Below are 15,352 nucleotides of genomic sequence, written 5' to 3' on the forward strand. Positions count from 1 at the left end.
TCTGGAGCCAGTGCTTACAGGAGGATCAAGTCTAGACAACTAGATAAGCACCATCAGCAATTATAGGTCATCTTGTGGAGACAGTACGTCCTTGTCAGATCATGCTCCGTTGACCTAGAATATGAACTCAGGTTGGCCTTGAGTGTTCTCTCGAGTGTCTCCTGCGGCCGAGCTTAGCGGGAGAGTCGGACTCCGATGCGGGAATGCCGCATAAGTACGGTGTAGGTCGCCCGCTTCCCCCAACCTATTGTGCACTTGACTTCTCACTATTCGGTCTATCGATCTACAGAGATACTTCTCAATGGACTCTCCCCAGCCGTATTCCATTTGTGCGCAATACGCGTGTTTATATTGCCGACAGCACAAAAGACGCTGCGATAAGACCCTACCAGCCTGCAAGTTATGCATCCGCCGGAGCACCCCTTGTACCTACCCACGTCGTCGTGGTCAGATACCTGCCTTGACTCAAGATACTCAGAAAGCAGAAGGGACAAAGACAATTTCCATAGCTCCTAGTGACGCGACTATAGCTCGGCACTATAGGACAACACATGTTACTACCGCTATCCGCTTCATTGAGCCCAGTGTCTATCACGATGCTTCACTAGGGCCGCCTCCTGAAGATGTGTCCATTCCCAGCAGTATCGCAGCCCACGTCGGCGACCCCGATCAGATATATGAAATAGGCGCAAAGTTTTTCCAGGCGACATCTCTCTGGATGCCAATCGTTTGCAGGAAACGGTTCTATGCTGATGCACCTAACCCGATTTCTCCCTATCGGCGAGGCCTCATCCTCTTAGCTCTGACGATGAAGCTTTACTGCGCACCAGCCTCTGAGAATGGTAATGATACCCGATGGCCACTTTATCAGTTGGTAAAGACGTTTTACGCGGACGTAGAGGCTACTGCTCCGATGTCCGTGCACATTCTCCAGGCCGCGGTATTCATTGCAATCTATGAGATCGACCAGGCTATATATCCTTCTGCATACCTGAGTGTGGGTACTTGTGCTAGGTATGGGACTGCCTTGGGCATGAACAAATTGATGACACGTCGGGTTGGGGACGGTAAACCTGGACTTTCAGGGGTCGAGATCGAAGAGTACAGACGTGTCTGGTGGGCTGTCTTGATGCTGGATCGGTGAGTCAAGTAATGCTACATTTGGTGGCGATACAACTAAAAGTGTTTAAAGACTCTTGAATATAGGAGACCCGGGCCGACCTTTGGCGACAGAGGATCCAACATTTGACAGTTTTCTGCCCATAAATGACAGAGACTTCAACGATGGTGTAAGCCGTTTACTTTGATTGTGACAGATAATGGTGTAATTGGCTGACATTTCATAGATATTTCGGCCGGAAGATGCCATCACAATATCTGCTGGATTCAATCAAAAAACGAGCCTCTTCGGTGGTCTTGCTCAAGCAACCTATTTGCTTGGTCAGACAATCAAATCTATTTCGTCGTTTCCTTCATCATATGGAGGGAGTCAGGCCGTCCGCTTCGAAGAACATACAGCACAACTACGCCGTACGCTACACGCATATGTACAGATGGTCGAAAAATGGACCGCAGTACGGAAATTACAGTACTGTCCCGCATCTGCAATTTGCTACATGTAAGCAGCAGAGAAAGAAAGAGAGCCCTGTCGATGTAAGCTTAGGCTAATCTTGCCAGTGCTCTCTTCTTGCTTCAGGATCATCACTGGAAACAAGTTGGCGCCGCAACAGCACAAGAAATACGCAGCACCATCTTTTACGAGACCAAATCTGCCTGCGAAGCCATCTGTATCATGGCCAAAGACCCAGATGTGGGCTGTGTAGATCCACCTATCTCGAGGGTCGCAGGAGAACTCTCGACATTGTTTCGGCAAATGATATACCAAACCACGGCCCAGTTCATAATGGTTGGGTTTGGGGATCCCGATGCAGACACCAAAGATAAGATCGAAACTCTCACGGGCATCTTACATATTATGCAACCGCGTTGGCACCTCTCAAGTAAGCCATTATCGGAATCAGTATAACCATCCATTTAGGTCTAACATGAGACATCTAGCTGTGTTGCTGAATATTCTGGAGGCTAAAAAAGCCAAGTTAGTATCAGCAGCATCTGATTTGAGATTTGGTCTAGACAAAGTTACCGATTATAAGTTGGTACTTTCTACATAAATACTGGACTTGTCCAAAGGCGGCCCCATGGTCTCAGACCGACTCAGGCATCCTGAGTCAAACCAAGAGAAGGCGGAAGCAGTCTTCAAGAGGATAGGCCAGAGCAAGAGATAAGGGACTAAATACTGGTCTTACTGCATTAAGTTGAGAATGTGTATGAACAAAAGTCTCCTGTCGCCCAGCAGCATGTACTTTCGGCTTCATTAGGATAAAGCTGACCGTATTCTCCAACCACTCAGCAACAGCTCGGGAGAATGTTAACTGCTCTTCGATTTTTATCAATGTACAATAGTGGTGTGAGCAACGCCATCTAAGTGACAAAACAGTGCATAAGGATGGTACGAAGGCTATCATACGATACTTTTGAAATGCTGCACTTTCTCTTTGGATTATTTTGCAGAATTTGGAACCAGTTGACAATTTGTTGGAATCATACTAGAGCTACATTGACAAAACATGGAACCATTCCAGTTCTTGAAGCCGTGCCAGCTGATGGAACGGTGCCGAGTTCAGGTACACACATGTACATGTACATGTATTGAGATTTTGGAACGTGCCAGTAGTTCCAGGGGTACCTTGCAAGCATCCACTAATAACTTCCGCCAATGAACTGGTGATGATTCATTTCTGCACTTTTGCCTAATAAGTTCCGCTGCTATGAGATGTAGAAGAGATATTCTCTTTTAAGGTAAATAATATATTAAGAGAAGAGAGGTATTATAATATTTCTGCATGGTGTTGTGGCTGTAGGTGACTGTAGGCGTCGGGACGCTGGAGATAACTATGTCTATGGAACAACAGAGCCTCATGTTTCACGGCTGTTCATATTTTCATCGAATCACACCCGTGCATAGTGGTAGGCGAACAGCAGGCATTAATTGGGTATCAATGCATGTAAGTAAAATGTATATAATGAGAAGTTTATGGTATACTTGATTTGTTTCTTCTTTATATTTGCAGGATTAATGATGCCATAATTTAAAGCCTTCACACGCAGCTACTCTATTTTAGTCAATTGTGTTAATATTTTCCTCTTCTTTATTTTGCTGCGGAAGATGGCAGCCTTTAGCCAGGCTCCCATAAGTCGCAGCGACTTTGAAATCGGAATACTTTGCTCAACAGATCTCGAATACACCGCTATATGTCTTCTTTTGGATGATTGCTGGGACGCTGAAGGATATACATTTGGCAGAGTCGAGGGAGACTTCAACTTCTATGTTACAGGTCGCATTGGATCTTTCAATGTTGTTATTTTATGTTAAGCGATAGGGGCAAGGCTTCGGCAACAGCTGCAGCGACCAGCCTTCGCTCAAGTTATCACGACCTCAAGCTCATCTTTATAACCGGAATCTGCGATGGTGTTCCAGGCACAAAGGGGGAAGACGGAGAGCTTGCGCTAGGAGATGTCGTCGTCAGTAAGAGCATCGTGCAATATGACCTCGGCCGCCTCTACTCCGACAAACTTGCCATCAAGACGGCCGCTGAAGACAGCCTTGGTAGGCCATCTAGAGATGTTCGAAATTTCATCGCCGCTATGAGCACTAGGCCACACCGCAAGGCTCTGGAGAAGAGAGCGGCGGCTCATCTAGCGCAGATTCAGAAGGAAGCTGTCAATAGAGTGATTTACGAGTATCCCGGCTCAGCCAACGACATTCTTTTCGAGCCTACATACTATCACGAGTGCCATCATTTACCGAAATGTGCATGCATGGATGATCCATCTCAGGAGTTATCATGTGAAGAGACTGGCTGCGACTACAATCGCCAGCTGCACCGGCAGCGCTTTGAAGATACGAAACTGCCGCAAGTCAACCAAGGATGGTTTGTGTTTTTCGGAAGAATCGGGTCCGGAGACACAATTTCCATGTCAGGAATATATCGTGACCAGATCGCTCGAGAGCTAGACATTATAGCTCTCGAAACTGGAAGTGCCGGAGCTTGGGATGAGCTGCCTTGTGTCATTGTCAAAGGCGTCAGCGGCTACGGAGACGGTCATAAGAATAATAGTTGGAATAATTGGCAAAACTTTGCCGCTGCAACGGCTGCATCAACCACGAGAGCATTGATTGAGCGTTACCCTTCCACGGACAAAACACACATTATGCGGAATCGCCAAGTATACGATGCTTGTCTCAAAGATTTATTCATAACAGATCCCGAGGCTGACAAATTACGTATTGAAAGCACGAAGGGTGGACTGTTTGAGAAGGCGTACAATTGGATCCTCACGAATGAGAATTATCTTCAGTGGCATGATAATGCTGAATCCCGTCTACTGTGGATTAAAGGCGACCCTGGAAAGGGAAAGACAATGCTGTTATGTGGCATCATTGATGAATTAAAGAAGGACAGGCCGACCAGAAATGTCTGTCAGTTTTTATGCCAGGCAACAGATTCTCGTCTTGATAATGCGACATCAATCCTGCGTGGCTTATTACACACAATCATCGGCCGACAACCTGTGCTCTTCTCACACATGAGGGAGGGATATGAAAAGGCAGGTAAAAAGCTATTCGAGGATGCAAACTCCTGGTATTCTCTATCGCAAATATTCCTAAGCCTTGTCAACGACCCTAATCTGCAAAGTCCAATCATCATTATCGATGCACTTGATGAATGCAGGACAAATCTATCACAGCTTCTTGATCTAATAGCGAAAGACTTGTCCTCGTCCTCTTCGAAAGTAAAATGGTTGTTATCAAGTCGCAACGAGCAGGATGTCATAGACAGATTGGAAACAGCTAAAAATAGACGTGCCATAAGCCTCGAACTCAACGCCAATTCGGTATCCAAGGCAATCGAGGATTACATCAACCATCAGGTGCAGGCACTCTCTGCGCTGAAAGAATATACGTAAGATCAGGAAGTCAAAGTTAAGAGGTATCTCCATGAAAACGCAAATGGTACATTTCTCTGGGTTGCCTTGGTATGCGCACAACTTAGGGGGGCTTCTCGTTCTGATCCCCTGCCAAAGCCATCTGAGTTTCCAGCAGAACTTGGCAGCTTATATGGGCGAATGATCACCAAAGTGTGTGACTTCAGAACATCTGGCCAAGGAAGAAAGATTCTTGCTATTGCTACCGTCTCACGCCGACCTCTTACTATAAAAGAATTCAATTCCCTTGTCGACACATCTGAGGATCATAGACAGTCTCTGGAATTGGTCTGGAGCGATATTTTGGGCTACTGTGGCTCATTCCTGACTCTGAGGGATGGTATTGTCTATTTTGTGCATTAGTCGGCCAAAGACTTTCTCGTCACAGAGGCATCAGCTCAGTTATTCCCCGACGGTTTTGGGCTGGTTCATACAAACATCTTCAAGCACTGTATATCTGCAATGCACAAGACTTTAAGGAGGAATATGTATGACCTGAAAAATCCCGGGTGTCTGGCAAATCAAGTTACTTTGGATCCAGTCAAATCTAGCACGCTCACCTCCGTCGCGTATTTCTATGTCTATTGGATTCATCACTTCGAGCAATCGGTGACTGGACCTGGATTGGACACTTCAGACAATACTGAAAGACATAAAGTGCTGTACACTTTCCTTAGTGAAAAATACATATACTGGCTAGAGGCTCTTAGTCTTCTTAAGTCCGTATTTACTGGCATGGAGGATCTACGGAGGCTCAAGAGTCTAGTTGTATGTATCATCACAGGATCATATATATATTAACTTTACTAATTTATCTTTGTAGATCGACGAACAATTATCAGGACTAAAAGACCTTGTCCAGGATAACTACCGATTCATCCAGATGTTTGGAAAGGTTATAGCGGATTTCCCTCTACAGGTATACATATCTGGCTTACTATTCAGCCCACCACAAAGTCTCACGCATAGACTATTCACAAAAGAGTCTCCAAAATGCATTCAACTTCTTCCCCCAAAAAAGGTGAACTGGGACCAATACCTACAAAGATTTGATGGCCATACGGACACAATTACCAGCCTTGACACCTCTTGTTGCGGCACATGGTTAGCATCTTCAAGCCTGGATGAGACAATAAAGATTTGGGAAGCTAAGACCGGAAGATTGATACGAAGCATGAAAACTTACTCATTTTCATGCATAAGCTTTTCTCCATGGAATAGCAACGAGATAGCATGTGGCGGTCTCCACAGGGACGAGATTATCATTTGGGATATCGTCACAGGCAAGATGTTGCAGCAAATCAATGCTGAAACAAATTACATTAAGTTGCTTTCACTGTTATCCTCGGTACAAAATGTACTAGGATGCGTTTCACACACAAAGGATGGCAAATCAATGGACATCTCGTTTTACAACACAAAGACTGGGGAGATGACCAATCAGGCCAAATTCCCTCTAACGCCAGAAAAGGTTCGTTATCTTGTCGCGTTCTCTACTAAGGACAGCAGAATATTTGCAGTAGCGCAAAAATGGTCTAAGATCTTCAACACACATGACGTCAAATTATACAGTTTGAACGCGAACAACGAACTTCAAAAGTTGCATTGCCTCACATGTCCAAAAACCTCAGCAATGAGATTTTCGCAGAGTGGACATCTCATAGTTGTACATACAATGTCTATTAAGTCGACCTGTATTTCAATGTTTGACGTGGCAACAGGTGCGGCTCTATGGAGATCTCAAATCGTCCTTTACGTTTCCCTTCCCTATCTCGCCTTATCAAGAGATGGCCGACTTGCATTATGCGACATCAGCAAGGTTGCCATTCTGGATGTCGCTACTGGAAAAATGCTATCGACGCAAAGGATTGAGCTTGGCGAATTAGTATTCCCATATGAGCAAGACGGAAAGCATATATATGTTGCTAGTGAGAACGTTATTAACGTTGTGGAACTCGGTTCACAAGAGCCATCTCGGAAGAATCCAAGCAGTGGTCATATCGAGCAACTAGCCACATCATACCAACGTGCCGTACTTTCACCAGATGAGAGACAGCTGGCTACATTCACATGGCAGCCAATGCCAATGATAGTTGTCTGCGATACCTCATTTCAGAAGAAGACTTGCATCCGAAAACACAGCCTTGGAGCTTCTTGTGTTCTCAAATTCTCTCCCGACTCAAGCAAGTTAGCCTGCTTGCTGCGCAGGAATCTTCGAGTATGGGACGTATCATCAGGATCGAAGACGAAGACTCTCCTCTACCACAAACATTATTGTGAAAGCTATGACTACACGATACGCTTCTCCGAAGACGGCATATATCTAGCTGTTGCCTATACCAGTCGCGAGAGTTTAGGAGGGCAAAAGGTAAAGATTCAGATTTGGAACGTTGATACATCACAGCGTTTTATCTACCTAGAAACTTTGAAGGAGAAAGATGAGTCGCCGCGGGAATCTTTTCTTGCCTTTTCTCCAAGCAGCAAGTTTCTAGCAATTTCATGGCATATTAATAAAAGAGATGTCAAAAGAGATGTCACAAGAGTCGAAGTTTGGGACGTTACTTCTCGCAAAGGAGTGTTTTCCAAGAGCATCTGCGGCGGCGACTTGAAATCTTCTACCAGAATCCCCTCTCCTCTCACCAGCCCCTCCGGTTCTTCTCAGTCCAATTCTTGGATCAACTTTAGAGGTGAAAAGCTCCTGTGGCTGCCTCCCGAGTACCGCCCTTTCCAAGACTCGTGGGATATTCAACAGAACTGCATTCTCATCAGAGAGCCTTATGAAGCGCGCCTTTTTCCCTTGAAGTTCTGTTGCAGTGGCTGCATTGGACGGGTTTTCACCCCGGGTTGGCAACCGGACGAAAGCACATTGTGCTCCGCAGACGCCGAGGCGCCTGTAGCTAGGCCTGAGCTTAGTGATAGCGAACTGGAGTTCCTTACAATGGATCCACCTGACGACAAGATGATGGTGTTTAGCAGTAAGAGCATTGCAGATATATGGAGAATAGTTAATTGAGAAATAGTAATGAAAATTTGGGAGGTACGCGGTAAAAGCTCAAGAGTTGTGAGAAGATCTTATTGGAAGTTTCATTACAGTAGCTATTAATTTGGCTGTGATTGCAGACAGTTTCTCATCGCTTTTGGCCAACCTCTTAACTTCAATTCATTTTTGGTTTAATTTAACTCTATTATAACTCAGTAAATGCATACACACTGCCCCGCATTCCTGCAACTATGCCACCTGATAAGCTGACATCGGCGCTTTTCTTCCATTCATAACATCAATCTCTATATCAACTCACCTCATCCTCGCCTGGCCAATTATTCACCGCAAAAAGCAAGTCTTCGCTTTAAAAATGTCTGCCGCCAATCCCCCCAAGTTCATCTACAAGATTCTGCCCGCCGCCCCTCAGGACCCGCTGCCTGAGCAGTTTCCCTTCTCACAGCTCGATGCAAACGACGGCTTCGTTCACCTAAGCACGGCAACGCAGGTAGATAATCCAACAAATCTCACTGCTATAAACTGGTTACGTGGCTAGAATGTTTTCCTTGTCTGATCTTTGCGGAAATCTAGGTCCCAAACACGGCCGACTTGTTCTTTACTGAGGCGACTGAGCTGTGGCTCATCAAGCTTGAGCTGGCAAAGCTGGCGGACCCGCTGAAATGGGAAGACGGGTTCCCGCATTTGTACGGCAACTTTGGCGCAGCAGATGTCCAGAGCTTGGAGAAATTTGAGAGGAAAGAGGGGCAAAAGTGGTCGGAAGGCATGAAGGCCTCATATTGGCTAGAGTAACTAGTAGTAATCGTCACGTATATTGCAAAATAGACATGGTATCACGGCAAGGTATACTACGCGTATGGGTGAAAAAAAGAGTTCCACGTCCTTCTTTTCTCTTCTTTTTTTACTTCTTTGCTATAAATAGGAGGCAATTAGACACCCAGATCCTTTTCCACCATACCCCTGCAGATGGGGTGGTAGAATTCCTTGTTCTTGGCAAAGGTCTCCAGGGCAAGGCTGCGATCAACCTTGTTCAGGGAGCGGAACAAGGGTCGAACAAACTTCATGCGGCCGACCTTTCCGAGCAAATCGGCGGTCTTCTGGTAGCTGGTGTTGTCGTTGGCCTTGAGGGCGATTTGGAGGTAGGCAAACTTGAGCTCAACGTTCTGGGTGTTTAGGAGATCGTAAGCGCTGCCGAGGAGCTGGGCTCGCTCGGTGCTCAGAGGCTCAAACTGCTGCAGCTTCTCGAGGAAAACAATCTTCTGGTTGGAGGAGAAGGATTCGACATCCTTGGCACTGGGCTCATAAGACTATTTATTTCGCAACGTTAGCATGAGACGGCTCAAAAAGGTGAAGGAGAAAGAATGGGGAGAGTGAAGACAAGACTCACAGCATCTTTCCACTTCTCAGCCAACTCATAACATTGGTTAGCAAGGGTGGTGTCAAACTCGGGCTTAGGAGGCAAGCCAGGGGTATAGAATTTGCTCTCCCAGTCGATGGTGGCCACCTTCTGCTTGACCTCTTCGTCACCCAGGTTGTTGAAGAAGTCTACAAAGGTATCCCGGAACTCAAACGAGTCCAGAGACTTGCCAGCCCACTTTGTGAAGTAGTGGGGGATAAACTTGTTGAAGTTGTCTCGGCCAACGAGGCGATCCAAGTAGTAAAGGAAGTGGAAGCCCTTCTCATAAGCAACAGTGCTGTAGACATCCTCAGGGTCCACGTTGTCGTGGCTAATAATGAGCTTGGTGTACTCGTGGTCCTTGCCAAAGTGTGCAACGGCGTCCTCTAAACTTCATGTCAGATTTGCTCACGTACGTCAGTTACAACGTGTATACTCACCGAGGGCCTTCCATCCAATGATGGATGAAAAGTCAAACTGGGGCTCGCCGTGGACAGCAGCCTCAATTCGTCGCTCCAGGTACACGGTCCAGCCTTCATTCAGCCAGCTGCCGTATTTGTTAGATCAATCTGATAAATCTCAAATGAGCAGTTCATGATACTTACAAGTGCTCCCAGCTGGCGTTGGATACAAGGTTACCGCTCCAGCTGTGGGCAAGCTCGTGAGCAATGACGTCGACGTTCTGCCTGTCGCCGCTGATGATGGTGGGGGTAGCAAAAGTGTAGATAGGGTTCTCCATGCCTAAGATGAGTGTCAGAACAGCCACAGAAGCTTGATTGATGCACAGGTGATGCTAACCTCCATAGGGGAAGCTGGGGGGCAGAACGAGCACATTGTACTCTCCCCACTTGTAAGGGAAGACGATGCTCTCGGCGATTTCCAGGAACTTCTCCATGTCTCGCTCGAGCTCCCATTGGCAGCCCTTGAGCTCATTGGGGCCGGTAACAACCTTGCTGCGGGAGCCAATGGGGGCAGCAACGATATCACCAGAGGCAACTGCGAACAGGTACGACGGAATTGGGACCTTTTGCTCAAACTCATAGACCTTCTCCACGCCGGGAGTGGCAGTGTGGTCACCAACAGGAACACCGCTGGCAACAACAGGGAGAGTGGACGTGAACTTGAAGCTGACGGTGGACTTGACATCAGGAGTGTCCTGGCAGGGGAAGATGGAGCGAGCATTGATGGCCTGGCACTGAGAGAACATGTACGGGTGCTTCTTGTTGGACGTCTGAGCGGGCGTCAGCCACTGAAGGGCAGTGCACTTGCTGGTCGTCTCCAGCTCAATGGCCAGGTTGACGATGTCGCCCTTGGCCGCGCCATCGGGAACCTGCACATGCAGCGGCGCTCCAAAGGGATCCGAGTGAGGCTTCAGCTCCCACTTGGACGCAGCATCGTTGACGTTGACGGACGAGACGTTGACGAAGCGCGAGTCGAGGATGATCTCCTTGCTCTCCTTGTCGGTCTGGCTCTCCAGCTGCAGCACAACGGATCCCTTGAGGCGCTTATTCTCAAAGTCAATGTTGAAGTTGGCGGTGGTGTGCCTTGTGCGCCAAGCGCCGTAGTTGGACAGGGTGGTGGGATCGCGAGTGCCAGCCATGGTGTTGTTGATTGTTGCAAAGCCCCGCCTTGAATAGTAGTAGCTTGTGATGGTGCGATTCGTGCTGCGAAAAAGACCAGCTCGGAGGGAGAACCACGACATGTAGCACAAAGCACAAACTCAAGCACAAAGTCGAGGGTTTTTTCGACAGCAAGATGGAGCGGGCAAAAGGACCGACTCAAGCCGAGTTCGAATTCGAGCTCGTTGACAACGACGAGCAAGCTTGCAAAAGGTCCTCCGGTGTACAGTTCCTATTCGAGGAGCATCACGTGCCGCACCACTTTGCGGAACATTTTTGAGTTTCCACTGTGGGCTCTTTCGGCTCAGCGAAATTCAATTCAATCCATACAACTGCATTTGGTGTGAAGTGCATTATGTGATGTGATGTGATGCTTGCCGCGGTTGGAACTCATCACGACTTTTCACACACTTGTGATGTTCTTCTCTTTCAATTTTTTTTTGCACAACACCTCTATCAGATCGGTCTTAGTCCAGTCAACTCACTAGACCAGCTGTGAAACAATCGGCTTCTCAGCCGCTCCCCGCCAACTGGGCACCTGAAACGACCGCTAAGCGTCTGTGAAGGAAACAAAGGATCCCATTCCGGGGGTGGTCTCTTGTTTCATGCGGCTGAACTGAGCACTCGAGGTGCCAAATCCACAGACAAGTACCCTAACATAGCCCATCGTTTCAATCTAGACGCGATGAAAAATTGACGAGAATGGGGACCGGAAGGACGTGATGCGGAGCCGCAGACGCCTTGTTGGAAACATTTTGCAAGTGTCAGATCGGACGGTTCGCGTATCGTGTCCATGTTAAGAGTGCATTGTCAGTGATGAAGTGAACAATGATTCAGCTTGTACATTACTCTGCGTCCAAACACCTTGCTCAGTCCACTCTGTTGTAAGTATACTCAAAGCCAGAGAAGATTTTACTGTTGCAGTTCACAAGTGCATTAACGGACAAAGGTGTACTAGAGGGGGTGTAGATGTGGATGTAGTCTCTGAGTGGTAAAAGGAGAAGAAAATTTTCCCAACGTTTAGTCGAGACGCTACTAATACTAGAAACATGGGAACATAAAATTTTATTTAGATTCCCACTCAGCTTCATCCGAAGACTTCTGTGGACTGATGAGGCTACAAAAGCCAACAACGAGAGAGTCAGATAAGATGTAGACGGGTTTGCGCGTTGTCCATGATCTTACTCAAGTTGCTTGGCCACCAACCGCAAAAAGAGAGTTTCGCCGAGGCATCAATTTCACACTCTAAGTTAGAGGTAGTTCTAGGTCTCGACCACCCAAGTATCTGTGCAGTCATATTATCATAAAATGAAGAGCACTTCATGCTGCTCAACCCCCCCAAGGTCCTCAAACCAGGTGGCTACTTGTGTTATAGACCTGAACAACTGACCTAAGGGTTTGTGAAAGTGTCTATCCTCTTGACAGACTTGGCGAGCAGCTTTGATTCGTATACCTTCAGAGTGAATAATGTTCTCCTACTTTACTTCCAACCAGTATGGGTACTAACCCTCAAAATTTACAGCAAGATATGAGTGTAGGGTATCTAGTCAGTACCCTGAGGAGTCAAAAGCTACGCCTTTAATTGAAGAGAAGAACGTATTGGTAAAGCGAGATGGGTATATCTCAGTAGATTGAGGCTGTTTGCTATCTAGTCATGCTATTGGGCTGGATATGTTATTGAACTTGAGATGAGCTGATTGGCTTTCCTGACTTCTCTCTAAAGAGGCGTTTGAGACTAGGTACATCCTTTGTCTTGTCAGCCACCTTGTTCTAACACCCGTTCTGCTTCATATAGCATTACGAATGTCCAATCCTCCCATTGCCTCAAAATAGGCAATTATCTGTCAGCCAAGAAATGATGCACAACGCCTCCAAACAGGACAATGAGCCAGATAATATGCTTAAGTGCCAGACTTCAGAGCGTCTAAGAGTAATAGATGGCAGAGTTAGAGATATCTGGATGAAGATTGTAAGTCTAGAACAAATACTCTTTAATGTGCAAACACGATCCATATAATGCATGCGTGATGTTCTACAGTGGTGAGGGGATAATATCCAGGCATATGCAATGCCGACGAGGTTGTGGCTGCTCCAATGGAACCCAGTGTCCAACAAAATTATCAGCAAGTTGAAAAGGTAAACAATTCCATTTTGTCTTGTTTTACAATTAGTTTTGAGCTCCTTTTCGGATATTGACGAAGTCCTATTCCACATAAGACGTCTTTGCACGATTGTACTATACTTAGAAGTACCGGCAATGTGCCACCCATCACGGAATCATGTTACAAAGCTGAAAATGGATTTTTGACAAGTCAATTTTCTAGATAATTCCATCTTACATCCACCAGCAGCCTTATACCACCCTACTTGTTTTATGGATGCGTTGCAGAATCCTCTGCTGTTCTGAAGGTCAAGGCGCTGTGGAGTCGATTCGATGTGGGTGGACGCAACGAACGCACTGCGTTTGACCCAAGATCTGAAACATGGCATCAGCCGGGCCAAGTCAGAGCCGCACTGTTGTTTGTAAACCTTCGTCCATTGATGGTAGAAACGCCATTGGGCTTAGTGCTGAGCACGGGGCGAGTTCAAACCGGCCGGCGCCGGTTCGGATCTGTCTTGAGGCTATTGGAGATTTCGTCAATATCACGTATTCTCTCTATTGCTGGAAATGCACTGGTAATAGAGTTATATTATTATGAATAGATTTCTTTTGTAAACAAGCTTAGATATTTAATCGCAGTGACTGTAGAAAAGTTGAATTTTGCGGCTGGAAAAAAGAGCCTCCACCAACATCGGCGGCGAGTGGGGCCGGGCATCGGACTCATGGTGGACCTTGGATAACGGCTACCAAGTTCTACTGTACAATATCCCAACCCTCTGAGAACGCACAATCTTCCTGTTTCTCCCCCGCTCGATCAAACAAGATCAAGGCAAAGAGAGAAACAAAAGCCCAATTGGTCCTACATGTGGGCTTGTTTCCCCGCAGCAAACGCTTGTAAGCAGGAGTTGGTTCAGGGGTTGAAACAGCATTGAAACTGGAACTCTCGATCAATATACTCCAAACCGGAACACAAACGGGAGCAGGATTTGCCTTCAAGAAGCTCTCAGTAGATGAAGATGCAAATTGCTTCCAATATGTTCTTTGGTTGGAAAAAAAAAATCATTGTAAGATGGGAAAATGCTTGGGTCTTGGCTCAATCTCCGAAAAGCATCGTGAAAGGAGATTTGCACCCAATATTGGCAATGCATAAGCATAGTAATTAGCTATCGGAGATATCCGAAATAGAATTCCGCTCGGAAAAAGACCTATCCGGTGGCAATTACGTAGAGCAGACGCCTGTGAACGTTGAAAGGAAGACGTTACGGGGCCGATGTGCAGATTCTCTGGAATTGGCCTAGAATCCCTGACCCCTGCAGCTTTCGATTCCGCGCACTGACAAAGACGCAGCGGAGAATACGCCAAGGCTTGACGCATGCCTACCTCTAGAAACAAGAGTCTGTGCAGGCGGAGAATTTGTGCCTGGAAAACAAAACGCTGTGTCGCAATTCGCAACTACGGAGCTGAGATTTGCAACATGTGCCTATGCAGTGACGTGCGTGCATGACAAGACGTGGTATCAGGTTTAGGACCGACGCAGCGTGGCTGCACACGACTATACTACGTTTAGCACCGAGAAACGGTGCCTTGCATCAGAATACGGTAGTGTACGAGAGGGTGTGCATCACCAAACGTTGATCACAAGATTTGCATCCATCCATCTACGATGTGACGGAGACGAGACGGCTTCTGGAATACACTTTCGGGATGTGTAGGTGCGGTTTGAAAATTGGCAGGTATCATGACTCTTGTGACCTATTCGGATTGGATCTTCATTTCCATCTGCAAGATCTGCTCCGTAGAGTCTGTGCATATACATGCATAGGCGTACAATGATGTACAATAGACGAAGAACTCGACATGGTAGGGCGAAATCGCCAAGTAATCGCCAAGATTTCCTCCACAACGACCATCAACTATTACGAGACTCTATTTTGGACGAAACTACATGAGCACAATATTGAGCCCATCGGGAATGCCGTGTATCAAAGAAAACATCGAACAGTGAATTGGTAATTGACAAACTATGTAGGGTAGTGGGCGAAGCATGTAAACGTGATACGCCAGAAGGGCGGTATCGTTGCTGAGCGAATCTATGTACACTAGTAAAGCCTCATTTGAAATCTGTCAAAATGCCTAGCACACCTAAAAAGAATAACTACGTATAGCCTTGTTAACAACGTACACAATTATAG

General features: G+C 46.6%; 4 protein-coding genes across 4 annotated transcripts; 3 read left to right on the forward strand and 1 right to left on the reverse strand.

Annotated features, from left to right (window-relative positions):
• Nucleotides 1–301: 301 nt before the first annotated feature.
• On the forward strand, nt 302–2,026 carry M431DRAFT_548636 (hypothetical protein; the record flags this gene model as incomplete). The annotated part of the gene is made up of 4 exons (XM_024921267.1): nt 302–1,140; nt 1,193–1,289; nt 1,347–1,618; nt 1,678–2,026. 4 exons carry the CDS (start codon nt 302–304, stop codon nt 2,024–2,026), a joined length of 1,557 nt encoding a protein of 518 aa, XP_024777792.1.
• Nucleotides 2,027–3,426: 1,400 nt separating this feature from the next.
• Nucleotides 3,427–8,059, forward strand: M431DRAFT_479635 (hypothetical protein; the record flags this gene model as incomplete). The annotated part of the gene is made up of 4 exons (XM_024915789.1): nt 3,427–5,024; nt 5,115–5,386; nt 5,435–5,814; nt 5,870–8,059. 4 exons carry the CDS (start codon nt 3,427–3,429, stop codon nt 8,057–8,059), a joined length of 4,440 nt encoding a protein of 1,479 aa, XP_024777793.1.
• A 340-nt stretch (nt 8,060–8,399) lies between these two features.
• M431DRAFT_78114 (hypothetical protein) lies at nt 8,400–8,836 on the forward strand (the record flags this gene model as incomplete). The annotated part of the gene is made up of 2 exons (XM_024922653.1): nt 8,400–8,534; nt 8,618–8,836. The coding sequence occupies 2 exons, from the start codon at nt 8,400–8,402 to the stop codon at nt 8,834–8,836; spliced, it is 354 nt and encodes a 117-aa protein (XP_024777794.1).
• M431DRAFT_14700 (hypothetical protein) lies at nt 8,627–11,244 on the reverse strand. The gene is made up of 5 exons (XM_024912742.1): nt 10,239–11,244; nt 10,046–10,181; nt 9,881–9,987; nt 9,432–9,826; nt 8,627–9,351 (listed from the first exon to the last, which is right to left on the reverse strand). The coding sequence occupies exons 1-5, from the start codon at nt 11,140–11,142 to the stop codon at nt 8,974–8,976; spliced, it is 1,920 nt and encodes a 639-aa protein (XP_024777795.1). The 5' UTR covers nt 11,143–11,244; the 3' UTR covers nt 8,627–8,973.
• Nucleotides 11,245–15,352: the final 4,108 nt, after the last annotated feature.

Source organism: Trichoderma harzianum (assembly GCF_003025095.1).
Source record: "Trichoderma harzianum CBS 226.95 unplaced genomic scaffold M431scaffold_3, whole genome shotgun sequence".
Classification (NCBI taxonomy): domain Eukaryota; kingdom Fungi; phylum Ascomycota; class Sordariomycetes; order Hypocreales; family Hypocreaceae; genus Trichoderma; species Trichoderma harzianum.

Coding starts and splice junctions, on each gene's coding strand:
- M431DRAFT_14700 (XM_024912742.1), bottom strand. CDS start 11,142: ATGTCGTGGTTCTCCCTCCGAGCTGGTCTTTTTCGCAGCACGAATCGC. Junction 10,182..10,238: donor CCCCAGCTTCCCCTATGGAG/GTTAGCATCACC, acceptor CACTCATCTTAG/GCATGGAGAACCCTATCTAC. Junction 9,988..10,045: donor AACGCCAGCTGGGAGCACTT/GTAAGTATCATG, acceptor CAAATACGGCAG/CTGGCTGAATGAAGGCTGGA.